Source organism: Pyrgilauda ruficollis, unplaced genomic scaffold, assembly GCF_017590135.1.
Source record: "Pyrgilauda ruficollis isolate IOZ18807 unplaced genomic scaffold, ASM1759013v1 scaffold17, whole genome shotgun sequence".
Lineage (NCBI taxonomy): Eukaryota > Metazoa > Chordata > Aves > Passeriformes > Passeridae > Pyrgilauda > Pyrgilauda ruficollis.
This window is the reverse complement of record NW_024515875.1, coordinates 5,268,179-5,295,278: the sequence shown is the minus strand read 5'-3', so window position 1 is coordinate 5,295,278 and position 27,100 is coordinate 5,268,179. Positions and strand designations below refer to the sequence as shown.

At 43.9% G+C, this 27,100-nt stretch overlaps 2 protein-coding genes across 3 annotated transcripts in view; both read left to right on the top strand.

Moving 5' to 3' along the window:
- F5 (coagulation factor V) overlaps positions 1-7,946 on the top strand; it is a 36,959-nt gene extending 29,013 nt beyond the window's left edge. Inside the window, exons 19-26 of one of the 2 annotated variants that reach the window (XM_041463965.1) lie at positions 64-180; positions 685-756; positions 1,859-1,950; positions 3,221-3,376; positions 4,218-4,362; positions 4,482-4,630; positions 5,395-5,577; positions 6,386-7,946. In XM_041463965.1, coding sequence (XP_041319899.1) covers positions 64-180; positions 685-756; positions 1,859-1,950; positions 3,221-3,376; positions 4,218-4,362; positions 4,482-4,630; positions 5,395-5,577; positions 6,386-6,574 — 1,103 coding nt within the window. In that variant the 3' untranslated portion in view covers positions 6,575-7,946. Of the gene's footprint in view, positions 1-63; positions 181-684; positions 757-1,858; positions 1,951-3,220; positions 3,377-4,217; positions 4,363-4,481; positions 4,631-5,394; positions 5,578-6,385 lie in introns of those variants that run through there. The other variant, XR_005954816.1, reaches the window with a different exon arrangement.
- A 6,472-nt stretch (positions 7,947-14,418) lies between these two features.
- SLC19A2 (solute carrier family 19 member 2) lies at positions 14,419-26,156 on the top strand. Its single transcript, XM_041463976.1, has 6 exons — positions 14,419-14,690; positions 14,826-15,431; positions 18,562-18,784; positions 22,203-22,395; positions 23,267-23,408; positions 23,645-26,156. The coding sequence occupies exons 1-6, from the start codon at positions 14,505-14,507 to the stop codon at positions 23,768-23,770; spliced, it is 1,476 nt and encodes a 491-aa protein (XP_041319910.1). The 5' UTR covers positions 14,419-14,504; the 3' UTR covers positions 23,771-26,156.
- The last annotated feature ends 944 nt before the right edge of the window (positions 26,157-27,100 follow it).

Here is a 27,100-nt window from a genome sequence, read left to right as displayed (position 1 = left end):
GCCTCACTGACATCAGCCTTGTAACGCAAATGTTTCTGATACATTTAATTTCCTTTCTTCAAGGCTCATTTAGAACAATTGAAATGAAACCACAGAGACCTGGCTGGTGGCTTATAGACACTGAAGTGGGGGAATACCAGCAAGCAGGAATGCAGACATCCTATTTGGTTATAGAGAAAGGTATGAACTACAGTGGGTTTTGGCTGGGAAAGTCAAGTTATGAAGTCTTCTCTACCCTTGCAGGATCACTAGAAATAAATTTGGGAGATTGTTCTGCAAAAAAAACCAAAAAAGAACTTAGGAAATTATTCACATTTAAAGACATGGTGGAGTGGTCACTGTAAATTTGTTCTAGAAGAAAAAAAATTTCGCTTCCAGCAATGCTAGCTTTGAATTACTTAGCACACTATCTTTATTCCTTTGGCATGCTAGCTTTGAATTTGAGGTTTCCCTACAGTGACCAGTGGATTAATGTGTTGAGAGAAATTGCAGAGATGAATTTGGACTTGTCTGGGAAGAGAGTGTGTTATAGACTTACTAGATAATAATAATAACAATTATTATAATTAATAGTGTACTAGAATTCCACTATTGTCCTGAGTGGTGCTGTCTTAGATTTCACCAGAATATATATTGGAATAGCCCTCGTTTTCTTCAACAACAAACTTACTGTGTTCCCTTCAGAGTGCAGGATTCCAATGGGCCTGGCAAGTGGGGTTGTACTCGATTCGCAGATCGATGCTTCACATCACATAGGTGAGTTTATCCTTTAAAAGGTCTGTGCATGCTCCTGAACACCCCCAGCAAAGTGTTGCAGTTCTGTTGTCTTTTGGCTTCTCCAGTGTCTTTCAAGATCAGTTCAGCAGTGAATCAGCTGTCAGGCTCAAGGTCTCACCAGTGCTGCAAGCAGAGACTGAGCGCTCTGTTGGGCAGCCATCATCATTGTATTTTAAGTGTCACAGGTCTGCTGTCAGTGTCACAAGATGTCTCCATCTTGTCAGGGAGAGCTCTGTCTGTGGCCTGCTGGATGATCAGGAATAAATCCAGCATTTTTTGTCCCTTGGAGTCCCTGTTGGAAAATAACACCAAGTGTTCAAAAAGCTTTTGAGATTTGCATGCGGTGTGAGATGTGAAAGGACAAAATATATCTGTTTTGAAAGACTTGGGAACCCTGGCATCCAGAGCAATTACAGAGTCTTTAATTTGTCAAGTTTATCTGTGGTACAGAAGTGGGATCATTACGTAGAGAATTTTCTTAGAATTTTACATGAACAGTGTCAAATCAAGGTGTACAGGTTACACACGCGTGCAGGAATTCCCATCCTTTCCCTTGAAATAAAAAATAAGTTACTTATTTTGTAAAACCTAATTTTTTGTGGATTTGATTTTCTTTCTTTGTTTCCCCATAGAGTGTTATGAAGGCTTGAAAGCTGGTTTGTAATATATATTCTAAACCAGTTTTTATCTTGGAAACCTTGTTATGCAAAGGGGAGCTCTCTTCCATGAATGTAGAGCACATTTTGTGTCTGATCCTTCTGGGGGCCAAAACTTGTTTAGCAAACTCAAGACCCTGGCTCCAAATTAGCAGACAGTACGTTACCTAAAAGTCTATTATTTTTGTCATTTTGCCAACTTTAAAGCTTTGCAGGGTGCAGATGACTTTCAGTTGCTGACCATGTCCAAATTATCCTAGATTATGTTTTTAGACCTCTTGCTTGTATTTTTTTCTTTTTTTTTTCTTTAATCCTTTGGGTGGGGGGTGGGAAATTTGTTAGCCAACTCAAAGCTAATAACAGCCTCAGTTTATGTTTTTTCAATGCCTCTTAAAATTCTTGCTTTATTTGTATTTTCTGTCTAGACTATTGGGAACCTAAGTTAGCCCGATTAAATAATTATGGAACATACAATGCTTGGAGTACTACAGTGGAGGAAGAACTCCCTTGGATCCAGGTAAAGTACAACATAACTGAGTTATGATTTTCCTACAGCTTATTTTAGAAGGTCAGGCTGCTCTTGTCACTGAGAAGACTCTTGGGGAAGACTGAAAAGATGTGGCAAGATTCTTCATGCCATGAACTGTTCTTCTTTCCTGGGGTTACCCAGTCTCTGCTGCTGTTGAGGCTCATTGACTGGACAGTTACCCTCACAATTTAGGTTGTAACCATTTTGTAGGTAAATGGAGTAATTCTTTCTACTACTTTACTTTTCCTTTGTCTACCTAATAGTACATATTCGTATGTATATGTTTGTTAAGTGATCGTTTAAGGTGTAATATCCTCAAGCCTTGATTCAGAAAGTTTTTTCTTTGATTTGTATGCTGGTGTCCCACTTGACAGAGCTCAGTTATCTTCACAGGGAGACTAAGCTTATTATGACTTCAAGCTCTCTATTATTCAGTCACCTCCACTTCTGTGTTTTTCTGCCATCCCAATGACTTTTGCACTACATAGCCAGTTTGCATCCAAATTTGGGGAGAATAGTTGATTTCTTATAAATCTCATTAAATTGGTTGGAAGACAAGAGAGACTCAAGTTCAGCAGGTGGCTGTTGTGTTTGATTTGCCAACATTTGACATACTGGCAAGTTAGTGGAAGTGAAGTAGGGGGAGAAGGTTGGGAGATCTGGTGTGGAACTGTAAATAACATTGGGAAGAGAAAGAATTTAACAGGGGGCTGTGGTGGTGAGAAGCCGAGGTTGCTGCAGTGAAGCATGCAGAGGTGTGGAGGCCGTGTCCCAAAGAATGAGTTTCACTGCTGACAGGCACACCTTCCAGATTTGTTTTTATGTGCTAAGTGCTTAGATATGGTATCAGCAGGAATGGTGGCTTTTCAGCACTTCAGAATGTCATAGGCCTTTCTGCAGCCTACGTATCCAAAATTAGAGGTGGCTTCTAAAAGTGTGAGCCTTTAATTTCTCTGTGCTCCTTGATCTATCTGTAAAATGGGGCCAGGGGGGAGTTGTGCCTACCACAGACACACAGATATTTTTGAGGTGCCTTTGTGGTGCAGTGCTGAACCCTGTAAAATGGCGTCTGAAATTAAATGCACACGCAAAAACACAAATTAAATGAGAAAGCATTAATTTGATAGATCTCTGATCGATACTCAGGTATCTATTATTGCTTTAGAGAATGTTAGTGTTGTGCATATTAAAGTGTCGAAGAATTATACAGGTTTTGCTGTGCATTATTGACTTTATAAACACTCTTTGCTGTTCGTAGGTGGACTTTCAGAGACAAGTTTTGCTCACTGGGATACAAACACAGGGAGCCAAGCAGTTTTTAAAGTCCTTGTACATCCAGAAGTATTTTCTTGTTTACAGCAAAGACAAACGGACATGGAGCACCTTCAAAGGAGACAGCTCGCCAACAGGAAAGGTCTGTCTGTGCCATGGGGATTGCAACAACCTAGGGAGCATCACTGAGTGATACAGTGAGTCTTAGTTAATGTTAGAGAAAGAGTGGAAAAAATTATGGCCTTTGGAGCCTTAATAGTACAGCTGGAAGCTCCAAAGGGCAATTACCAAACTAATGAAATTCAGATTAGAAGACAAATTGTAAGGTGAGGACTTACCTCTACGGGGATTTGATTGGCCTTGTGACCTTGACTGTGTGGAGTCTGGCTTTCTCACAGGCATCTCTCCCTACTATTATTTCCTAAGGCCATGGCAGCTTTTTTGAAGGAAGCAGGAAGCTGAACTAAAAATCAGGCCTTTACCTCATTTGGGATTAGATTCTGTTTCTCATCCCTTCCTTTGATCTGTCCCAGCAGCTGAATGTTGAACTGTCTGATTTGCATGTGTGGTGAGTGTGGTTGTATGCTGGAAAAGGTTCATCTTATGCCCAGCTGCTCCGGCCCCACCAGCCTATTACAGCTCCCTTCAATTTACACCAAGATTTCTGTGGTACAACTCCCAGATTGAAAGCCTGCTGTCTTTTACCTCTCCTTTTGCCTCTTTGCTCATGTATTTTTATAGACTTACATTAAAAAAAAAAGGTTGCTTATTTAAACTGAGGCCTTCAGACACTTCAAATGTGCTAAGATGGGACCATGAGATATTTCAAGTGGCCCTGCAGCATAGGGTGTGCTGTCACTGTGGATGGGGCTGAGGGCATAAAAAAGACTACATTTGTAAAAGAGCAGGCTTTCAGCATCCAAACTAGCGTTTGCATTAAATTAAGTATGTATGGGGTTTTAATTTTTTTTTCTTTTAAACAGATTTTTGAAGGTAATTCCAATGCCTATGAGGTAAAAGAGAACAGCATTGATCCCCCTATTATTGCTAGGTACATCAGACTCTACCCCACTGAGGTCTACAACAGACCTACTCTTCGCATGGAGCTTCTGGGCTGTGAAGTAGATGGTAAGAATTGGTCAGCTGCTTCCATTCTGACAAACTGTGGGTCTTCTCCATTCCAGCATTGTTGCTTTAGCTGTGGCCACTTGAGTGTACTGGAGATGACACAGTGCTCCTCTCAACAGGTTGCTCTTTGCCACTTGGAATGGAAAGTGGAGAGATCAAGAATACCCAGATAACAGCCTCATCTACTAAGACATCCTGGTTTAACACATGGGATGCTTCACTGGCTCGTCTCAATCAGAATGGAAAGATGAATGCCTGGCGAGCCAAGGTAACAAGAGAACAACAGGGAAGGCAGCAGGGACAGCTGGTTAATAAATTGGTGCTGCCTGTGTGGTCATGGTGCTTCCTGCATGCTCTGTCCAGTGCTGAGCGTGATAGGGTCACTTCACAGCTCTCCTTTGGGAAGAGCACCACTCAGCTCTTCAGCAGAAAATTTGTTGAGCTTCTGGCAACAGCAGTGAAATACTTTGAGAGATGGATGGTCTCCTCTGGGCCACAGTCTGCAGAACTTCCCTGTGGGAATAGCCTGTTTAATTTCAGGAGATGTGTGCAATTTGAATATTTGCCTCAATGGCTTAAAGAAACCCGTTCTGGGTTGGCTTATAGGCAGTGCAGCTTAGTGGATCTGGGGGTGGGTGACCTTCAGCAAGGCATGTGAGCTTCTGTGTCTTTGAAATGGAGCTGCATTTCTCCACAAAGCACCTTGAGATTTGATGGAAGCTGCTCTTTTGTATAAGCATTTGGTATTAGTGTTAAGTATTAGGTTTTAACACTGGAGGTATAGCTGTTATATTTCATTATATATTAGAAATGAAAACGTAAATCTTAAGACTCCAAATACACTACCTGCAGTGATGAAGTTAATTATATAGGTCACTAAGAATGCTTATGACTTGCCTCAGCTTTATTCTTCTTTGATACAGTTTTGATGCATTTTGATACAGTTTTAACTACCTGTTAACATGCTTTTCACTTAAGCAAATACAGACATTTACATGTTTGCTAATACACAAACTTTCGTATCAATTGTAGTTTAACAACAACCAACAGTGGCTGCAAATTGATCTCCTCACAGTTAAGAAGATCACTGCTATTGCTACGCAGGGGGTCACATCCATGTCAGCTGAAAACTTCGTGAAAACCTATGTTCTTCTGTACAGCAATGAAGGCTCCGAGTGGAAATCCTACACAGAGGGTTCAAGCTCAATGCCAAAGGTATCACTGTCAGCCCAGGAAATTGAAATGTTTTGTTGTTTTGAATTGAATTGAATTGTTTGGTTTTAGGTGCTGGACGCAGTCAAGGCTCAAAGGCAGAATGCCCAGCCAAATTGATATTCTCACTGGACTGTAAAGTGCTAGGGAGCTGAGGTTACTACAGATAATGTCACAGTACCCATCTGATTTTAATAATCATGATTAATCATAATAAAAGGGATGAATGCTGTATCTGCAGAGAATGCAGCCAAATTGTGATAAAAGGAGCTGCCACTGTTTGTAAAGGAGAACGTTTAGTTTGAATGCACAAGGACATTTAATTTGAGTGAATAATGGATTCCCCAGGGCCTCTTTTAGGTTTTTTTATTTCTGCCCTGATTTTTTAAGTGAAATTAATGATAGTGAGCAGTATTGCTGTAGCAGAGCTGGGGAATTTCAGGTACCCACAGAGCAGACACAGTATTTTGTATTTTTCCTGTATTACCACACCAACCTAACCCACAAGGGCTATTATCAGTGGTGAAATAAGGGGAGTTTGAGGGTTTGGTCCATTAAAAATTAGAATGGCAAATTTTCTGATGGAAACAGAGGCTATTTAATCCATTCAGACTCAGGTATTGCTGGCCTGAACTACTTTTAACCCAGCACAGTAGGAAGAGACTTGTTGTGGTCTTGTTTAAAACCAGAAATGAGCCAGTCCATCTACCCTGGGTGTGACTAATGCAACAGCTTGGAACTGTTGTAAAGAGAAAATGCAGGGTTTTTTTCAAATGCCACCTTTTAACTAATTGTGTTTGTGTATTTGCAGGTTTTCTTGGGTAATACAAACAGCAATGGGCACATGAAGAACTTTTTTAACCCACCCATCCTGTCCAGGTTCATCCGCATTGTTCCAAAAACATGGTACCGTGGGATTGCTCTTCGGGTAGAACTCTATGGCTGTGATTTTGGTGGGGGTCTGGCTGTGAAAAGGACTGATGAGTCTGGGAGCTCTTAACCTGCCAGCAGTCATCGTGCAGAACAACTTGTTTGTTGAGAAGCCCTTAAAGCAGTCACACTTAGTAGTTCGGATGTGTGCTTTGTCAAATGAACATAATGTTTTACCAGCAGGATTGAGAGGTTTCTCTGGAAGGTGTTTCATTCCTACAAATGTACACTTTAGAAAACAGCTTCTTTTCTCTGGAAGAAATAGTAGTCCCTTCTGATTAGTGTTATCACTTCTTCATTATAACCAGTACTCTGTCTTATTTTTACTTAATTTTAAGTCCTAAATCCCTAGGAATGGAGACTCTGGCCTTGATCCTGAGCCCTGCCTTATCTCCATTTTGTAATGCTTTTGCAGCAGATGAGGAATAGAAAGCTATAGCAGGTAGATGGTCTGCATACATAAGGCTGAGAGGGAAAACCAGTGCTGATCTGGAGCTGTGGTGCTGTGTTCCAGCAGTGCCTTGGTGAGAAATGATTGTAGGGGTGGCCTCTCCTCCACGTCTTTCACCTACACTGTGGCAAAGGCAGGACATGTCTCAGCATTCAGGTATGTGCAACCCCTTCTCAGAGAATGTGTGCTGGCATTGTTGGTTTGGTTCTTGCATACTCAGCACAAATGAATGGTGTGGGTTTCACAGAATTCATCTTCAGTGCCCTGGAAAGGGAAAAGGGGATCAGCAGTGCCTTTCCATCCCAGAAATGAGAAGAAAAATTATTTAACTTAGCAGGTCGTGGAACAGCAATGGGAGTACCAAAACAAGAATTCAGAACTCCTGATGCTTAGTCCCATGTACACTTGTAGACTGTTGGTTCAGGGAGCTCCCTTGATGAGGAAAGCTTTGAGAACTGCAGCTGTTCAGTGACAGTACAGCCTGGTGGTGGCAGAGGAGGATTAGATGAAACTGGGTAACAGAAACAGCTTCATCTTCTCTTACAATTTAACAGTGTTTTCACTAATGGAAATACTCTTGTGCATAGATTTTACATGGATTTTTCCCAGGATAACTACATCTGAAAATAGATACACAGTCCATGAACTCATTATTCCAGCAGAATTTTAGCTAAGCTTTCAGTAGTGTTCTGGACTTCTATCCTGTAAATTGTTTATTTGCAGCACTTCGCTTATAACACTAGGTACCATTCAGCAGGCTGGATTTTTAAAGTAGTTTGTATTTGAACCTTGGATGGTGTTAGCCAGTTTTATTTCAGTAGTTTTTAATTTCTTTCTCTTACAGAACTTGCATTTTAAAGAGAAGGTATAGAACAGGAGTGAAAAAAGTGTAAAAACTAAACAAATATTTTCTTCTATTTTTTTTTTTTTACTATGTCACAAACTGTTGTAATTCTGCACTGGAAAATAAAGCTGATTTTGTAGCATGAAAGGCATCAACATTTTCTTTTGTATATTTGCCTCTACAGTAGTAGCTCTGGTAATAGTGAAAGTTTGCAACAGGAAAGTAAAATTTTCAGTGCCAATTAGAGTTATTTTCAAATGGTGAATAAGTATGAGTAATTATTTCATCTTTAAAGGTTGATTTCTTAGTATTTTGTAATTGTGTTTAATTTATTTTTGTTTGACACCACCATGAAATTGCAACACACTCCATCTTCACTAAAAAAAAAAAAAAAAACCAAAAAAAAACATGTAAACTTTGGATTGAGGTTTTACCTTGGAAAACAGACAATAAATGCTTGCTGAGTTCAGCAGAACCAAGTTTTTATGTGATAATTGTGAAATTATTTTTTTAGAAGGCAGTGATCTTTAATGTTCTAAATAAGTAATTTGTTCTTTATATGTACATACACACACACACATGTAATTCTGTGTAAAGTTATAAAACTGCAAACTGATTGCAGGAGCATGACTCAGTCCATCTGCATCAATTTTACGAGTTGAAGGTTCTGCCTCTTCTTAGTAATGAACAATTCTTCGGTTAGCTGAGGTCAGCTGTCCTGCTCCAGTTTTCTCCCCAGGCCCTTGTTCGTGCCCAGCCTACTCACTGGCAGGGCAGAGGGGTAAAAAGCAAAGGCCTTGACACTGTGCAAACACTGTTCAGTGCCCCCTAAAACACCCCTGGGTTGTTTACACTGCCCTAGTCAGAAATCTAAGCCACAGCACCCTACAGGCAACTGTGATGGGAATTAACCCCGTTCCAGTGGTGTTCCAGCCTGCCCAGTAGAGCAGGGATGTCTGGGCCCTGTGCCACCTCAGACACGAGGCCATTGCTGATAAGACATGTTCCCTTGCACAGCAGAGTAAGATGATAAGTGCTACAATAAACAGCAAAAGTCCAAACCAGTCACTAACGTGCCAGACTCTTACATACAGTAAGACAAAAAGTATGAACCCCTGCCCATAACAGCTGTAAATTCCTAGCACACTCTGATCAGGGGTGTTATCTCAAAATCCTCTTGTCTCACACTGGACACCAAAAAGGACTGCAGTAGTTGGCCCCAGCTGGCAGCTACGTCCTCACTCAAGTCACTTGATGGCTTTCCTCTGGCAGGCAGCAGGGAGAGGATTGGAAGAGTGAAAGAGAGGAAACTTGCAGGTTGATATAAAGGCAATTTGATAAGAAAATCAAAGCTGCACATGCAAGTAAAGCACAATAAGGAATTCATTTGCCCCTTGTCATCAACAGGCACGTGTTCAGCTGCTTCCAGGCAAGCAGAGCCTCAGCTCACCTGACAGTGGCTTGGGAAGACAAAGACCATAACTCTGAACATTCATTCCCCCTTCTCCTTTCCTCCTGCCTTTCCTGCTGAGCACAGTGTCACACAGTCTGGCATATTACATCCCCTGTCTCAGCTGTGTCCTCTCCCAGCCTCCTCACCAGTGGGGCAGGGTGGGGAAAAGAAAAGGCCTTGGTGCTGAGCAAACACTGCCAGTACCAGCTAAAACAACGTGTGTTACCAGTGCTCGTTTAGTAAAAAAACCAAAGCACAGCACTATACAGGCTGCTGTGAAGAAAATTATCCTAGCTGGACCACATACACAAAGTATTTTAATTTTATTAAGCAGCCATCTTAGATTGAATTTGCCAAGGCTTTTGAAAATCTGTAGTTAAAACAGTCAGTCCTGCACAGCCTTTTATACACTGTGGAATTAAATTCTGTGTATACTGAGATTATTTGCAAAGTACACAAGGAGAGCAAGAATTCCTGCAGTTTTCTCAGAGACTAAAGATGCATGTGACAGCATGAAGGTTAACAAACACAAACTCTTTTGGACTGAGGGAGAAATGTGGTGACCAAAGTTCAGAGTAATACAGTCTTCACAAATCTGGATGAATGCCTTCACCACTGGCCTTTTGATCCAAAGGTCCAAAGTCACCTGTCAACTGCTTTTAGCCTCAAACAGCATCACAGTGGAGTTGCTGCCCTCTAATGCTCATTCCAGCTTCCAAGAGGCTGCAGGGTGTCCAAAGCTGACCATCTGCAAGTGACAATACCACATGGCTGGCTGTGCTTGAAGCCTTGTGCTTTACTAGGTGCAACCAAGCGTTTCCATTTTCTTTCCAGAGGCGGTGGCTGTACTCCTTCACACAGACACTGAAACTGGTTGTGTCTGCACTTGGACTGGAAAGGAGCTGGAACTATGTGTGAAGACAGTTGAGCAGCTCTGAAATAGATACTGAGAGCAGCACCACAGTAGTTTCTTCAGAGCCTGATGCAGTAGTCCAGTATGCAGACAGGTTTGTACAGGGTGCCCTGTACAGTCTAAAGATGCAGGCAGTCTCACGTGGATGGGTACAGACACCTCTGCCTTTTAGAGGAGATGTCACCTCCATTTTTGCCAGTTTTTCTGCTGGTTGTTCTGAATAAAACACCTACACTGCAGGGATACCTGCACTGAAGCTGGGCCAGCTCACCTTCACCAAGGTTCCCAGGAGTCTGGAGACTGGATGGTTCCCTCCAAACCGCTGGCATAGCAAAGCAGGGTAGAGACATAAAGCTGCATATTACCCATGGATTAGAGCCAATGCAGATCCTGTTTCTGTATCCACTCAGAAGCCTGAACTGTGCATCAGCACAGACGCAAAGGTGATTCTGGGCTTTGGGGCTCTTCTTACATTAGAGAAGTCCGTGAGGGTGCCTGGCAAGAGTATGTCTGAGTGAAGTGCCAGGAGAACCCTGCAGAAAAAGCATCAAATGGGAATGTGGCCAGGACTCCAGACAAATAACCAATCTTTTGAGCATCCTCCAACATCTCCTGAAATGGCCATGAACACTGGTGGGTTGATCAGAATTTTAGAATGGTGCTAAGGGACAAAATGAGGGCTTGCAGCTTCACAAGCACTCACATTCACGAGGTGTCTTTCATGACAGGAGAAGATTGTTTTGGCACACACCTGAGAGAGGAAGAGAAAGGCTCTGCCCATGCCCACATATGAGCTAGGGAAGACTGTTTATCCATGTTACCATGAAGCACCACAGAAATGAGATGCAGCACTGTCCTATGTGGACTGGCTGCTATTTTGTATGAATCAGTTATTCCTCTTAATCAGTGTAAAATATTCCTCTTCTTGCTGTGTTTTTTGTGCTAGCTCTGCATCATAACCAGTTTATCCATCTACACTTTCCTATCATTACTGTGCCCCCAAATTTTCCATTTGTTTGTTACACCCAGTGCTTGAAAGATGCTTTAATTACAATCTCCTCCAGGTAAGGACTCTATCTTCTTGAATGTTTGTACTGCACTCTCCAAAACAGGCCATGGGATCATTCTCAGGGTTCCTGGGCACATCTGTAACACCATCCTAATGGGAGCAATACTGTGTTAAGCCCACTGTGACCTACGTACACCAAGCACCAAGTAATTCAGACCAACCTATTTGCTTCTTTAATAAAAGTACAGGGTATGTTTCTTCTAAGTGCTTGTTTTTCTTTGTAACATCACTATTGTACTCTCTTTTAGCACTTCCTATGAAAATCTTTCCACTGTTTGTAGCAGACTTGAGTGGCTTTTCCATTTTTCTCCTCATGTAGCTGACTACAAAGTATTTTAAATTGTTACATCCATAATGGAAATGTATAGTGCTGTACAACATGACCCCTGTTAGCCCAGGAGTTATTCTGATATCCTGTGGCAAGTGATTCCTCCAATTCAGACATGAATGCCTCATCTCTAACAGCTCTCTGCTTCAGTCTGCGTTGGACTCCGTGCAGAGCTTGCTGTGGTGTGTGGGGCAGAAGGGAAGCTCTCTTTTGACAGTAGAAGAGGCTTTTGATAGCAACCTGTCTCCCAATGACCCCTGTATTTTGGAGAGATGGCTGTTTGTCTTGATGCTTCTGCAGGTCTTGGAAGCTTGGATTTGAGGCTGGCTTCTGTATCAGCTGCGCTCCAGTGAACTACAATGCTGCCTTCCCCGCACCATGTACAGGGGTTTTAAATTGACCCTTTATGGCTGCATAATATTTATGAGTTCCCTGTTGAAAGCCCCCAGATTATCAAAGGATCATCTGGGGGTTGGAAATGGAAGACACGGGCCTTCAAAGTTATAGCCAGTCTACTGTTCTAACAGACAGCTATAATCTACAGGCTTTGATCTAAACTAACCAGCCTGCATTTCAGAAATAATTTGGATTTTTGTTTTGTTCTCGCTAATTCTGGTTCATTTCAACATAGATACTAGTTAATGGAGTCTACTTCCCCAGATTAGTTACAATGGCCAAAATAATTTAAAAAAAAATAAAAATAATTAAAAAAAAAAAAAAAAAAGTGGTTGCTGCTGTTTGTCACATTTCTGTGCCCTTGTTCCTTCCATGCTCAGCAAAAGACAAATCTGTTTTATTCTCTCCTTCAGGATAGTTTCTGAAATATTTGTACCATCTTAGTGCTCTCACACACTGAGGAAGCATTCTGAACAACAGCTTCACAAGAGTGCAGTTTTTAAAGTTTTTAATTTGCAGAAGATTTTCTCTAAACAACTTGGCAAGAGTTTAGGAGAACTTTTCATGCACGTATATTTTATTAATTCCTCCACAATACACTGCAGGACAGAAGTTGAGAGAAGAAGGAAATAGGTAAGATTAAGGAAAGTGTGAGAAACCCTACTTTTCACAGCTTATGTCTTTCATCTTAGAAAAAAATGTTGGAACTGTTGAGGTTTTTACTATTAAACATGTTTAACCTTTCCTTACTTTTTCTAGTAGAGTGGGGAGATGGAAAGAAAAAATGTGAAGGAAGGTTAAGAAAAGAAAAGATAGAAGTAAAAAATCAGGGAATAAAATTTTATCTTGTTCCCAAAGGCTGAAAATATTCCATGAAAATAAAACAAAGTGAGTTCTTTTGAGAACAAAACCGAAACTCTGAGAAAACATGGAGCACTTAAGTCAAAATTTTGCAGTTTCTTTTTTTGTTCCAGTTTTTGGAGGAGAAATCCAGGTTGCCCAACTGACTGTGTATTTTTTTTTTTTTTTTTTTTTTTTTTAAGGAAAAGGGCTGAACTGATGTAACTCATTCTAACCCACTGGAAACAGCAGTTGAGCTCCAGTGGCACAGCTCTAAGGATTGTTGTTTTGGAAAAGAGCAAGATCCTGTGAGCAGCCTGGATCTGTGGGAGCAGTTGCCTCTAGGGAGGGCACACCAAGAACTCCAAGGTTTTGCCCTTTCCTCCTGCCCCTGCCTGGCACCCAGCAATGCTCAGAGGGCGCACACCACCCTGCTAACAGCCCACATCCCTTCATTACCTGCTCCTGGGCCACATGCCAGCGGGACAGAGGCACTGTAAGAGAGAGGGAGCCCCTGGCAATGCGTTTATCAGTCGTTGTTTTGGCTCATTTCACTCTAACCACACTGTTTGAAAAGATCAGCCGTTCCTTGCCTGTGGCTGAAATGGACGCCAATATTAGCAGGAACTGACACTTTATATGTAGAGTTTTGCTTCAAGAAAAAAGGTAGTGAAATAGCAATATCTTTTTTTTTCCCCTACTAAATCTTACAGGTTTTCTACAGAAGAGAACATGGAGAACAATAGAAAGGAAATTTTGCTACACCCAGAAGATAGCCAGAACGCAGCAAACCACTGATGCCCAATGATCAAGACCAAAATATTTAGCTGAGTAATCTTATGGCCCAAATCCTCTTTGTAGCTATGTTTACTAAGGCATGATTATGGTGATTACAGTAATAAAATAGAAATAAAAATATAATAGTAATAGATAGTAAAATTCTGCACTACAAGGAATCTGTTCTGGGGCTGAGAAAACTTGTTTTTTCCCACCCAACTCTGTATATCCAGTTGCCTAGGAGGCAGGATATGCAACTGCACAGGTGGGAGGCCTGACCCCTGGTCTGAATTGTCTCTGGCATCAGCCAGTTTGGAGAACAAACTGCAGGTATAACGTAGGAAGCTCTAGGAGTGATAGCAATGTCGTGGAAATCAAGGGTCTGGAGCCAAGGGAAAGGCAAATCAAGTAGATGGAAAGGAATAGATTGAAGAGGAAAACAGCAAATAGTTCAGAGGATTGGCAAAGCTTTAGCAACAGTACTACTGGGCAAAACTTTAGATAATGAATGTAGTCGTTTTATTTTCCCCACTTGTCTAATATTTCTTCTGGTTGGACAACAAGGCGCTGCTTTATTAAACCACAGAAGTGATCAGAGCTCTTATCTCGCGAAAGGGAAGAAAGCGGCAGGGGTCAGCGGCCCCGCGGGCGGATCCGTGCGGGAGCGGCTGTCCCAGGAACGGCGCGCGGACCCGGCCCGCCCCGCCCCTCCCGCGTGCGCGGCTGCTGGCCCCGCCCCCGGGACGGTCTGCCCAATCCGAGCGCGGCGTGTGGCCCCGCCCCCCGCGCGCCGGCCAATGAGCGTGGGGCGCAGGGCCGCGGGCCGGAGCCCCGTCTCGGGAGGTGACCGGGACGCGCCCGCCACCGGCGCCTCCGGCCCCGGGAGCGCCTCTGCGCCCCGGAGCGCCTTCGGCCCGGCCCGGCCCGGCATGGCGGACTCGCACGGGGGGCGGCCGGCGCGGTGCTCCGCCCGGGCTGCCAGCGGCAGCGCCTGCTCCTGGGCGCTGCCCACGGCACTGCTCTGCGCCTACGGCTTCTTCTGCAACGTGCGGCCGTCGGAGCCCTTCCTCACCCGGTACCTCTTGGGGCCGCACAAGAACCTTTCCGAGACGCAGGTACCGCGTCCCCCCGGGTGACTTCCTCCCCCCCAAGCTCCTCCCCCCGCGGAGTGTGTCTGTGTGTCTGTGTGTCTGTGCTTTGTTGGCTGTACGGAAGTGCCGGCGGTTACCGCCGTCTTTTCCCTCCCGCAGGTGTTCAACGAGATTTACCCGGTGTGGACTTACTCCTACCTGGCGCTGCTCTTCCCCGTGTTCCTGGCCACGGACTACCTGCGGTACAAGCCTGTGGTCCTGCTGCAGGGCCTGAGCCTCATCGTCACCTGGTTCATGCTGCTGTACGCCCAGGGGCTGTGGGCTTTCCAGTTCCTTGAGTTCTTCTACGGGATGGGGACTGCCACCGACATCGCCTATTATTCCTACATCTACAGTGTCGTCGATATCAACCTGTACCAGCAGGTCACCAGCTACTGCCGAAGTGCCACCCTGGTGGGCTACACAGTGGGCTCGGTGTCTGGGCAGGTCCTTGTGTCAGTGGCGGGATGGTCCCTCTTCAGCTTGAACGTTGTCTCCTTAACCAGCATATCCATTGCCTTTGCCACGGCGTGGTTCCTGCCCATGCCACGAAAAAGCCTTTTCTTTCACCACCTCTCAAGTCAGCGGCTTAATTTTGAAATGAAGGTCATGGACTGTAAAAATGGAGTGGCTGTCCAAGATCATCCTGATGTGCAGAGGGCACCTGGCTGGGAGGATGAGACAAAAGTTCCCTTAAATGGGGAGGGTCATTCAGCGGAGAAACAGGTGAGTTGTGCCCTGAGTTTACATGAGTAGAAGATGCCATAGTGATGTGGTTGTCATACATGCAGTATATATATATATATATATATATATATACATATATATATATATACCTAGCAGTATACAAGCAGATACTTTCTTGCTGCTAGATATTACAGTAGAGATGTAATATCTAACAGCAAGAAAGTATCCCTTTCCATATCCCTCTTATTTATGGCACAGGGAGAATTATTACTGGTATCCTTTTGCTGTTTGAGCATGGTAGACTGCTCCTGAGTTTTTCTGAAATTGCTCTTCATGTCTCACCAAGGCTGCAGTCTGAATGCTCTGGGCATCAGATTGCCATCCCGTGGTACAATGCAAGGGACATCTCTGGGACACTAAACATTGAGCATATGTCCAAACTCTGTGTGTGCTTCTGGATACACCCAGTGATTTGCAGAAAGAGGCAATTCTCCTTGTACTCAGATTTTGGCATTGTTACTCCAGCTGTTGCGTGAGTTGTGCTGCAATATGCTGTGTAATAATTGGGGTTTATTGTATGATCCTGGAAGGAAGCTGCTCTAGGAAGGAAGCTGCAATAGTTCTTGGGGGCATGTGGAAGCAGACATTGATTAGTAATAGAAGGGCAGAATGTGGAGAAATTGCAGGAAGCACATTTGCATGATATCAGCTTAATGCAGCCCCTGAGAACGCCAAGGTAGTGCCCTGACTTGTGGCTTTTATGGGCTGTGTAACTTGGCAAAGCCATTTGTATGGAAACAAGTGCAGGGACCCTTGCTTGGTGGAGGGATGTGCTGAGTCCCACCACGGGTGAGCAGCCTCCAGGCTGGGGCCCAGTCTGAGTGTGTAGTTGTCTGCTGGGCAGGTCCCTGCTGGCCACACTGCTCCAGGAAATGCAAATATATGGAGATTCCTGGCAGGGGGATTTGAGGCCCTGGGGAGAGGCCAGCCTTGCTCCTCAGAGAGAAGGAGGCCGTGCTGGTTCTGAGGACAAGCCAGAAGGTAAGTGCAGCTGCTGGATTTGTCAGCAGTGGGTATTTCTTAGCAAGTAAGCCACAGTTAGCTGGCTTGGGGGAGGCAGCACCCATGGCTGCTTTCTGCTGCTACAGCTGGGAATTAGGGGTATTAACATTCCAGAGATTTAATCCTGCCCCATCCAGCACGATTTTGTGTGACCAAGGATATTTTTACCCAAGCTATGTTTGCATGTTGAAGGGTATTTGTTAAGACGAATTCTGTGCCATAAACATATAACTTATCCATCCCTTTTGTTTACCTTACTCCTCTCCTGTGAGAGTACATGTGGTACCAAAGTAGTGGACAAAAGTTCAGAAAAGGAGGGAGTGCAACCTGCCTAACTCCCCTGAGGTCACTTACACCAGGTGCTGAAGGCTGAGAAGCACTGGAGTGTGATGATTGTCATTCTTGCTGAGCTAACAGCAACCATATTTCGCAAACATGGATGGCTGTAGGAATAATTGTACTGAAGAGGCACTGCCAGGGCAGGGCAGGTGTGCCTTTCTGCCTTACCAGACACTCACTGGGGCTGAGCAGCCAAATCAGTTTTTGCATTGTGTGTGACCATTCCCTTTTTGTTGTTTTCCTGTGCCTTAACTTGTGCTTTGTGTGAAACCGTCTGTGTGGGAGTTATGTGTAAAGTCCCATTGCCACAAGCTCACTTCTTCCCAAGTCGTTCTGTTGTGTTTTGGAGGAATGGTATCCATGTGCAGAGCAAGAGTTATGCCATTGGCAAGGCACCGGTGGGACTCTGTGGTGCTTAATAAAGATGCTTAGAAATCAGTGGCAGCTGAAGGGGTGGAAGAAAGGAAGTTCAGGACAGGTTTCAAGCTGTGGTCTTTTGGGGTTTTAGTAGAAACCTTTTGAAATTAGTTTTATTGCTCATGAAAAATAGTCTTTCTCAGGAACACACTGCATGATTCCCCCAGGGAAAAGGCATAATGCCAAGTGCTCAAAGTTGCTGCTGCTTTCTGGAAACCACTCTGAAACTGGGCATGTGACAGCACAATGTGCAATAGCTCAGTCCTGTGACAATGCTGTGTGTTTCCCTGCAGGGAATCCAAGTTCACAGGGGCCTGAGGTGCTGGGTGAGCCTTGGGGCCCTGCCCAGTCTCACATTAAGTGACTGCTCTTCCTACTCAGACTGGAAGGGTCTTGCCCTGCAGAGTCTACACTATGTCTGTACATGCGTGTGTGCGGCAAATGTAACCAAGAACTTTTGTCTACAAAGTAAAGACATGCTCTTTTCCTCTGCTGCTGTTGACATAAAGTGGTAAAGAACAGGACTGTAACAGTTTGTATGTAAAAAACAATTTTGATTACTGTCATCCTCTGTTGCTAGAATTGATCTATTTTCAATTATTTTTAAGGGTCTGCCCCCTTGCATGCTCTTTCTAGAAAGATTCAGAGTGGAAAGCTTCATTTTTTATCTCCTGCCATGTCAGGGCACTTGCATGTGCAGGACCTGCCACTTGCAATAGCAGTGTTTGGTGGAAGTAGCTTCTGTTTCCCTTTAGATTCCCAGGTGACATCTCTCACCTTCTTGAAGCGCTGGTGGGCTTTAACAGGGGTGGAGTGTGTGGTAATGAGATAGCTTCTTTGAGTATTTATAAACTTCCAATGCCTATTCTAAAGAAAACCAACTTATTTGGAGACAGATATAGTTTTCTGTGCTACAAAATTTGGTTGAATTTGAATCAGGACTTAAAGGTGTTAGTGATACTTTTTGCCTTTATGATGTAAAAGACTGTCTTCTGACCCTGTCTTGTCTAAGTGGATATTGTGTCCTGTTCTCTGGTTTGTCTTCTGTGGTACCCTTCAGTTGCTTACATAACATGTGGCAGTCCCTGCTGTCTGCTGGGGAGAGCCAGAGATGGGGAGGTGCTTGGGACTGAACCCTTCCTCTGCGTATAAGAGTACGGCCCCGTTTGGCACAGACTGTGGGATGGGAAAGCTTTTTATTCATTACTCTGTGGGGGTTTGTGTCCCAAGAATGGTATTGTCACTCACCAGTGATAAGACCACCTGAAAGGGGCAATTTTGTGAAGCAGTGTGAAGTGTTCATAAACAAAGACTTAACGTTTCTCTCCCCTTCCTTCTCCAACCTACGCAGAAGCAGAAAGTAGACATCGCAAAGGTGCTTAAAGACCTCTGGCAAGACTTCCTGCAGTGCTACTCCTCTAGGACCATGCTCTGCTGGTCCGTGTGGTGGGCACTGTCCACCTGTGGCTACTTTCAGGTCATCAACTACGCTCAGGGCCTGTGGGAGATGGTGCTGCCTTCTCACAGCGCGGACGTCTACAATGGTGCTGTGGAGGCAGCCTCAACACTCCTGGGTAAGCTTCCAGCTTAGCTCTTGCTCTGCTGTGAGAAATGTCTTGTTTCCTTCAAGGTCACTAGAACATGATTTGGAAGTGCCATGCATTTCACCAAGCATGCAGGAGAGGTAAACCCTGGCATTTGGGTGAGTCTTCCCTGACACGCACAGGTAGGGTGCTCAGTGTGAGTTAGTTGTTGAAGCAGCCCTGATTCTTGTAATCCAGTAGGTGTTTAGAGGAGCCTCCCAAGGCAATCTTCATTCTGAAATACTTGGCACAAGGCTCCAGGCATGTGGTTGACTGTATGCTCTTGGCTGTCACCATGACAGCCAAGTGGGTTATGTTTGTTTTAGCCACTCGGAGTCAGATATGGGGTCCTGTGCGTTTGGTTTTCCTCCAGGAGGCTATGAAGGTTTCCTGTACGCACCCAGCATGCAGTGAGCCATGGTTAGTCTTTTCAGCACTGTTAGGAACAGAAGCTAGTAAGGTGAAAGAAGTTGGTTGACTTGAAAGGGACAGGTAGGTCAGTCAATACAAGCATTTGTTTATGAAGCTGTTTACAACTGTTTCATTGCCATAACTAGGACAATACCTTTTTTAAATAACTAACATAGCCTTGCAGAAGTTTTCTAGATGTTGCTGCAGCATGTCCCTTTTCTTTGATATTCCATCATCTGCTGTGGACATCACCTACTTGGGGGAAAAAGAAACCAAGGTACACAAACAAATTATTAGTGCTTCCTTGGGTGTGCTCAGCTCCTTCTTGAAGTTCAGTAGGAAGCTGTGGCTGGTTTATAGTTCCAGAAGTTGGTGCACAACCCATTGCTAGTTGGGTCTGAAACTGTTGGCAACTTGATGACTTTGTCTATTCAGTCCTTGGTGTGCTAAACCTGCCCTTAAGTAGCTTGCTGTCGTACACTGTTTCTCCACTCTAGCATGAGCCTGTGGCTCTTACTTCTTGTTTAGATTGGCTTCCTCTACCATCCTACCTTTGTCCCAGTAGAGGAAGAATTGATATCAAGGAAAAGAAGACCCATAATGTGGCAAAATAGCAGCACAATTTAAAACATTTTAAAAAAGGGGGGAAGGGTATTCTTTAAACCTTATAATGAACACCTTTGATAACAAGGTCCTTTTTAAAAAGGCCTGTGAACAATGGACCTAAACTCTTGTAGGACTGAAGTTTTTAGTTTCCCATTTTGATTTTTTTTTTCCTCAAGTATTTTTATAAATTGTTGAATCATTTTGGGTGATGTTTTCAGGCAAAGTAGCCTGAACTGCTCAAAAGACAGAATCCTTCCAGCTGATAGCGATTAATTGCTTGAAAGAAGCAAAGTTTAATGAATTAATAGTCACAACTAAAAGCTTGAAGTGTGTGACAGGACTGGGCACCCATTAAGAATGAGCGTGCAGTGACCTGACTTCCTAGGCGCTAGTGCAAATGCTCTAACTTCTGATTTCCAGTTTGAGTTTATTAATGAGCTCTTTATTTATCTCTGATGTCATGCCAAGGTTGTATTTTAACACAAAATCTTTGCTCTGGGACAGACAAGCCAGGTTTTTCTAGCTGTTCTTTGGTAAAGTTCAGCTCTTTGTTCTCTTCCTTAATTCTGCAAGAACACAATGTGCCCATCTTTGCACCAAACCTGCCTTTTGAAGGTGGATAATCTGAATTGCACTCAACTTTGTTCAGTGAGGCATCAGACATACAGAAGAACATACTGTTCGCTCTTCTCCCTGTATCAGAAATCTCTCCTGCTGTGCCCCACATCTGATTTGCCACTTTTATTGCTCTTAGTCATTCTGTGCTCAGTTATGAGCAACGTTTGGCAACCTTTGCATAAGATGCTATTGCCGTCCCTGCCCTGCAGAAGGGTTTAAGTTGGCATGGTGACTCATGTAGCTGTCGGCTCCCTGTCCTGGGAAAGAGAATTAGTATTTCTTCTAGGGAGATAGCTGGCTATTAGGTTGCACCCCTGCGCCTTCTTTGGAGTGTGGCAATCCTTTATCAGGTTGGGTTTTGAAAACACTGATCAGTTGAATGTGTCTCATTGAAGGACAGAGACTGAATTTCTGAATTGGCTGTCAGGCTGATACAACATTGGCACATAGGAAGATTACCATTTCGTGAATTGCCGTGAGATCCTCATGTCTGTTCTCAAATTTCAGAATTGCTGAGACAGTAGGAAGAATGCTCTAAGACTGAGCTTCTTTTTGCATTTCAGAGTTTTCCTACTGGAGGAGCCAGACTTTCAAAGAACAAGACGTTAGTCAGATTTTAGTGGGGGAAAAGAAATCCTTTCCCTTGGCATAGTGCCCTTCTTCACCAGTCTGCAAGACTGATGTAAGGTCTGACAGGATTGAAGGCTTGGGCAAACTGGTGGTGCATGAGGAGTCTTGGTGTGCTTGAAGGTTTTCTAAGACAGCATGTCAGCTAAGGGGTACAAAGAGCTTAGACAGTGCACTGCAGCGCTTTTGTGCAGTGGTCTACTGCTGAACACAATCCTGTTTTTCAGAGATGTCCTGTAAACCTCCCTTTGTCAGTATGCAGTTTGTCTGGTTTGCTGTGTACAGCCATTATGCTGTTGGTTGCTATTTGGCTTATTTGCAGAACAAGGCCTACTTGGAATGGGAATTTTCTATTAATGTAATATGTATTTAGACTACTCAGTAGTTGCAACTATGATAGTGCATGAAACACACCTTGTCTGCTCATTGAATTGCATGAAATACCACATGCTTTCCCATCCTGTGATTTGTCTTTTATCCCCATCCTCCTTCACAAAATCCAGCCAGAGTTACAAACCTGTCTGGGTTGTAAAGGATTGTTCTTGCACAATCAATAGTTCATGATTATAACCTGTGATTAGGCTGCATTCCAGGAGATGTGGATTTGGACTCCTCATCTTACTTGATCGTACAGCCCAGTATGGAGATGACAGTAAATGTAGGTTTTTCTGCTTCCTAGGAGAGAGCTCTAACAGCTGTGCATTAAAGTGAGTAGTGCCTTTCTCCCTCCTACCCTCTGCTAAAGCACCACTAAATAATTAGATGAGTGCTTTTGAGAACCAGGGTTTGCATTTCTCAACAGAAATTGCCCAATTATTGACAGCACTGCCACAGTCATGCACAGAGGAGTGAGTGGCAGTGGTCTGAGACCTGGAGCTGTCATCCTTCTGGAGTAAGAGAGGAGACTTTAGAGGCAGTCAGCATTGACCTATGTATTTTTTTTTCCTGTTTCTGTAAAAGTAAACAGGAGTTTACAGCAGCATTCTAGGTGAGGGAGGGGTCAGGAAGGAGAGCTGCTGAGGTGTTCCCATTTGTGCCCTCCACTTCATTCATGTTTGGCTGTTAGGGGCTGTAGAGCTCTCAATGCACCATCTCCAAATTGCTCCAGCTGTAATTACTAAGATTTATGCTTTCCTTCCCCTCACAGGAGCTGTTGCAGTCGTTGTTGTGGGTCACATAAAAACATCCTGGGCAGTGTGGGGTGAAGTGGCACTTACCCTGTTCTCCTTTCTTATTGCTGCTGCTGTGTATGTCATGGACACTGTTCATAACATCTGGGTGTGCTATGCATCCTATGTCGTCTTCAGAATCATCTACATGATGCTAATCACAATAGCAACGTGAGTATCTCTGTAACGTAAACTGCTCTCAAGGTTACAGCTGGTGTGAAAGCAGTGCCTTTCCTGTGTAACAAGAGTCTGTTGCAAGGGTTTGTGTTGTGATTCAGGTTGGAAACTGAGGCATGGATATATATTTGGCTGGCAGTGTGCCCAAGCTTAAAAGTCTTGTGACACTGAAGTGACTACTTCTAAATATTAGATAGTGCTGATTGCTAGGGGGATGTTTTTCATAAACATGGCTGAAGTGTTAACAGATGAGGAAAGGACAATGCTTTGCCTGAACTGAAGCATCAACTTCCCCTAACCTGTAGGAAAACTACTTCAATGTTATTTGTCACTTTGGGGAGGAAAATGTAGCTGGTTTTGAAGCACAAAATAACTCCAAGACAGCTCAAGCACAAGAAGAGGGGTGATGCTCAAACTGGCAACAGCAAAGGGAGTTCTGGTTAGAAGGGTGCAAAAAATTACAGGCCACACAGCAACAGACTGAAGCTTTGAGATTGCCAGCTGCTCTCTGGGGTCAGAGTGCATTGCATCTTTTCACGTGACAAGACCCTTTACATCAGGCAGCAGGGCTGCTTCAGTGACACTGAAACCCACAGAGTTCCCTTAGTGGTGGGTTGTGTTGTTTTTTTGCTTTTGAAAAAAGGGGTTGCATGTGTCTGTGGGTGTCTTCTAGCTTCCAAGTTAGTCCATCGTGATCCTATTTAGAAAAGGACACTATCTGTGCAAGGTAATTTAGCTGTGGAAAATATGAAACCAGTCAATGTAACTCCTCAAGTTGCATAGTTGTTCTGTCCAGAAATGTTCCTGCCATTCATGCATTCCTCTGCTCTTTCCCTTATGTTTCTGGTCATCCCTTTCTTTCCAGGTTCCAGATTGCTACAAATCTCAGTGTGGAGCGGTATGCCCTAGTGTTTGGGGTCAATACTTTCATTGCCTTAGCACTTCAGACTCTGCTCACTGTGATTGTTGTGGATGCCAGTGGGCTTGGCTTGGATATCTTCACCCAGGTATGATAAATGCTTTTACGTTTATTGATGGGAGGTGGGGAAAGGAGGAAGATAAACCAAGCTGTAAAGCTGCTCAGCTACCTGTTTCTGGGTCAAGAATTTGGCAGAGAAATAACCACTGAATCCTGACATTTTAGAAGTGGAAGGGAACTAATTTATTTTATTAACATTCCTATAAATCTGGAAACTGCTTGGTTTAACCACTTCTTTTTATTTTCTTTTCCTCTTTTCTGCAGTTCATGATTTATGCCTCTTACTTTGCGGCCATCTCACTGGTGTTCTTGGTCAGTTGCATCTGCAGTATTGTGGGAGCTTACAGAAGACAAGAACAGGCGCAAAGCAGATCTCCTGAAAGCCAGTAGTGCACTAAGCAAAGACTCTTGGTGACTACATATGAAGATTTAGGTCTGTTTTTAATCTCTGCCTTTTCTTCCCAAGGCAATCACCTTAATGGTATATGATCCATATTTATACTATATTAGTAGCACATTTTAGAAGGTAAATATATTAGCTCTTACGTAAGTAAGAACAAATATCTTCTTTCTAAAATGCCTTTTGTTCTTCTGTTGCATGTATGGGATGTGCAGCAAAGAACAGTAAGTTCTCTCAAAGAATGAGAACTTTGGGAGGTTTTAGTCTAACACTGTCCATCTGCAGACAGTTTTGTGATTGTCTGGTAACCTGCTGCTCTCTCTCATGAGGTGCTGCTACAGGGCAGAAATGAGGGCACACTAACAGACCTCTGTGGAGAGCCCCAGGCCTGGGATAGGAGGTGGCCTGGGGACTGTGCTCCGCAGTGTGGCTCTCAGTGAAGCTGCCCTGTGATGCTGGATGCTCTGTTTTGAGGACTGGTACACTTATGTTTCTGAATACGCACATGCTTCCTTGAGGAGCTTGTACTGTTTCTCCTGTTCCTGTCTGTCATACCTGCTGCCAGAGGTTTACTTTAGCTGATCATGGTGCTTCCCCAAAAACAAAACTATGTCCTGGGGCAATTTGTAGCACTGGTGGATGGGCTGTTAGCAGCACTACTTGTTCCACAAAGGCCTGTGCCCAGGAAGGACTGTAACTGGAGGGGAAACTTAGAGGGAGTTGAAATAGGCAAAATGCTAATCCAAGGTACCCTTGAATAACTTGGCCTTTGTCCCTTAGGGCTGCAGGTTCCTATGATTACAGGAGTTATTGCCTCACAACCCACGGGCTGGACTGTTTCAGGGGTGGTGTGTGTTAGCATAGCACTGAGAAGGACGGTAACTCACAGGATTTTAAGCTGTTCTTTGTGCCCTTAGAGAATTGTGGCTCTGGTGATTAAATTGACACCTTCAATTGTGGTAGTTAGCAGAATGACTGCCTGAGGCTTTGAAAAATGATGATTTATGGGTTTGTCATTTTTCCACTGTTATTTTAAAATGCCTTTATGCTTCTGGTGGGTCTCTGTCCACTAGTTCTACCTCTTCTCTTCACATAAGCAGAACAATGAATGTTTAGAGTGGGCAATTTTTTTGTTTTCTCCAGTTTTGTCCAGTTTAAACAATCTGGGACTTGACTCATATCGGTTTTTAAAAATAATTTATTTTTCCAAATTGCTTCAACACTGAGGAGGAGTTTTACAGAGTTGTCCTGGGATTGGGCACCTGGATACTCAGGCAGCATGACCAGCACAGCAACAAATGCCTATTTTCTGTGCAGGTTGTGTAAGGTTCTGTGCAGGTTCTGTGCCTGTTTCTCTGCAGGTTGTAGTAAGTTTAAGTGTACAGGAGAGCTAGCAAGGGAGAAGGTGCAATGCAGCCTTTCCCTCTGTGCCTTCTCTGTGTGTTCGTTAGAGCTCCTTTCTTCTTTCAGCTGAAGAAGCAGCTTTGCTTCATCACCTGCTTTTAGTGCCAAGGAGATTTCACAGTATTGGGGTTGGGAAGGTGTTTTCCTCCTGACTGGGATATTTCCCATCACTTTCTGTGAGCCTCAGCCTTTACTACACAAGGTGCATGATTAATGTGTTTGGCATCTGCTGCCTGGGATCCAGGGAGCCCTTCCAGGCCAGCTGCTCAGGGGAGCCCACTCCCCAGAAACTTTTCTTTCTGCATGCTGCCTCTTGAAACAGCCCCCTAAAGAGGGGCTCAGCTGCACTGGCATTTACACGTGTAAACTTAACTGCCTTATCCTGAAATCGAAACTTGAAGCCACCCATGTATATATTCCTTTCTCTGTGGTTTTTTGTTTTTTAAAAAAATAAAATCTGAAGCCATGAAATGCTAGCTGATGAGCTGTCCTGGGACAGGGATGGTCTGTCTTTTGAGTTCCTTGGTCTGATGGCTGTTGGAGCAAAGCAGGGGGAATGGGTGCACAGCACTCCTGTCAAGTGACCAAAAGGAGCAGCTCAATTTTAATCATACTTTTCATACAGAGATCAAATCTTTGATGGGGAACAGCCCAGTTATTTTAAAAGCAAGTCACAAATTAACTAATGACTTAGAGCAGTATCAGTGATTTTTGCACCAAAGTAATGAATCTGTGGCAACTACAATAGAAAGGCTTGTTGGGTTGTCTATGTCTTCAGGCCCACAAGGTATGGAAGCCACACCTAGATGTCATTCAGGTTCTGAGCTCTGCTGTTGCTGTGGTGATGAGGTGACTATAGAGCCTGATAGGAACTGGATGCAGAGTTAACAGTGATGTCTAGGAAAATCTGTAACCATGTGGACGTTGTTGGTTTCTAATGAAACAGCTATTTTTGTTAAATAAAAATACTCTGAGCCATCCTGTGTGGAAAATGTTTTTTCTCTATTTTGATTCCCTGCGGATCCATCGCACTGCTGCTGCAGGTTGTTCTGAGCATCTTTGTAACAAAGAGAAAAACAATTTAGAACCAAACATGTTTTTAGAACAAAAAGAAGCAAGGCTTCAAGAAGCTGATAGTTGCTGGCTGGCTTGTGTAGGTTTGTATAACTCTGTGTGAGTGTCTTGTATTGGGGATTCTTAACTGCTGAGCAGTCCAGAAGCACTGCTCTAATTCCAGTGCAGACTGGTCAGCAGAGGGAGATCATCACTCACCAGTGCAGGGTAGCCCTGGTGAGGGTGCTCCTGTCTAACTAGGGGTGACAGTACGGGAAAGCAGGCGTAGGGTTGCCATGCAGGAGGACCTTTCTACTTACATTGACCTAATTACAAAATTGATGCCTTAAAGGAGAAATGCTGTAAGCCCCCGATGCTGGCACACCCTGCCTTGGAAGACTCTCCTGTGCTGTGTTTCTAGAAGATATGGATTGTACCTCATAGTACAGGCTAGGTTGGAGGGCACAGTGGTTTGTGTGGGTAGTAGCCCAACAAGCCCTGTGCACAACACCAAAAACAAAAGAAAAGGGGTGTTCTGGGGAGGAGAGGGGGAGGGCAGGCTTTCTTACACATGCTTCCTTCAGAGCTTTATTGCTGAAGGACTGTTTGCATGTCAGGTCTGTTCTGAATTTCATTCATCTGCCTTCCCTGGGTGAATACAGGAGTCAGCTGTGGGGGGATGAGTTTCTTGACAGTCAGGGATTAAAATCTCTGCATATGTCAGGAATATAAGTAGTAGGTCATACAGGTAAAGCATTACCCTTAAGGTGGGTTCCAGTGTTTCTCATCTGGTGCTGGTGAAAGGCTGCTCTCTCTTGCAATTGAAGCAAGTCCACGTGAACTGTGGCAGTCCTTGCTCCTCC

What these genes read in the sequence shown, in the direction of transcription:
- SLC19A2 (XM_041463976.1), top strand. Translation starts at nt 14,505, where the DNA reads ATGGCGGACTCGCACGGGGGGCGGCCGGCGCGGTGCTCCGCCCGGGCT. An exon ending in AGAACCTTTCCGAGACGCAG is followed by an intron (nt 14,691 to 14,825) that starts GTACCGCGTCCC and finishes TCCCTCCCGCAG; the next exon opens with GTGTTCAACGAGATTTACCC. An exon ending in ATGCTAATCACAATAGCAAC is followed by an intron (nt 22,396 to 23,266) that starts GTGAGTATCTCT and finishes CTTTCTTTCCAG; the next exon opens with GTTCCAGATTGCTACAAATC.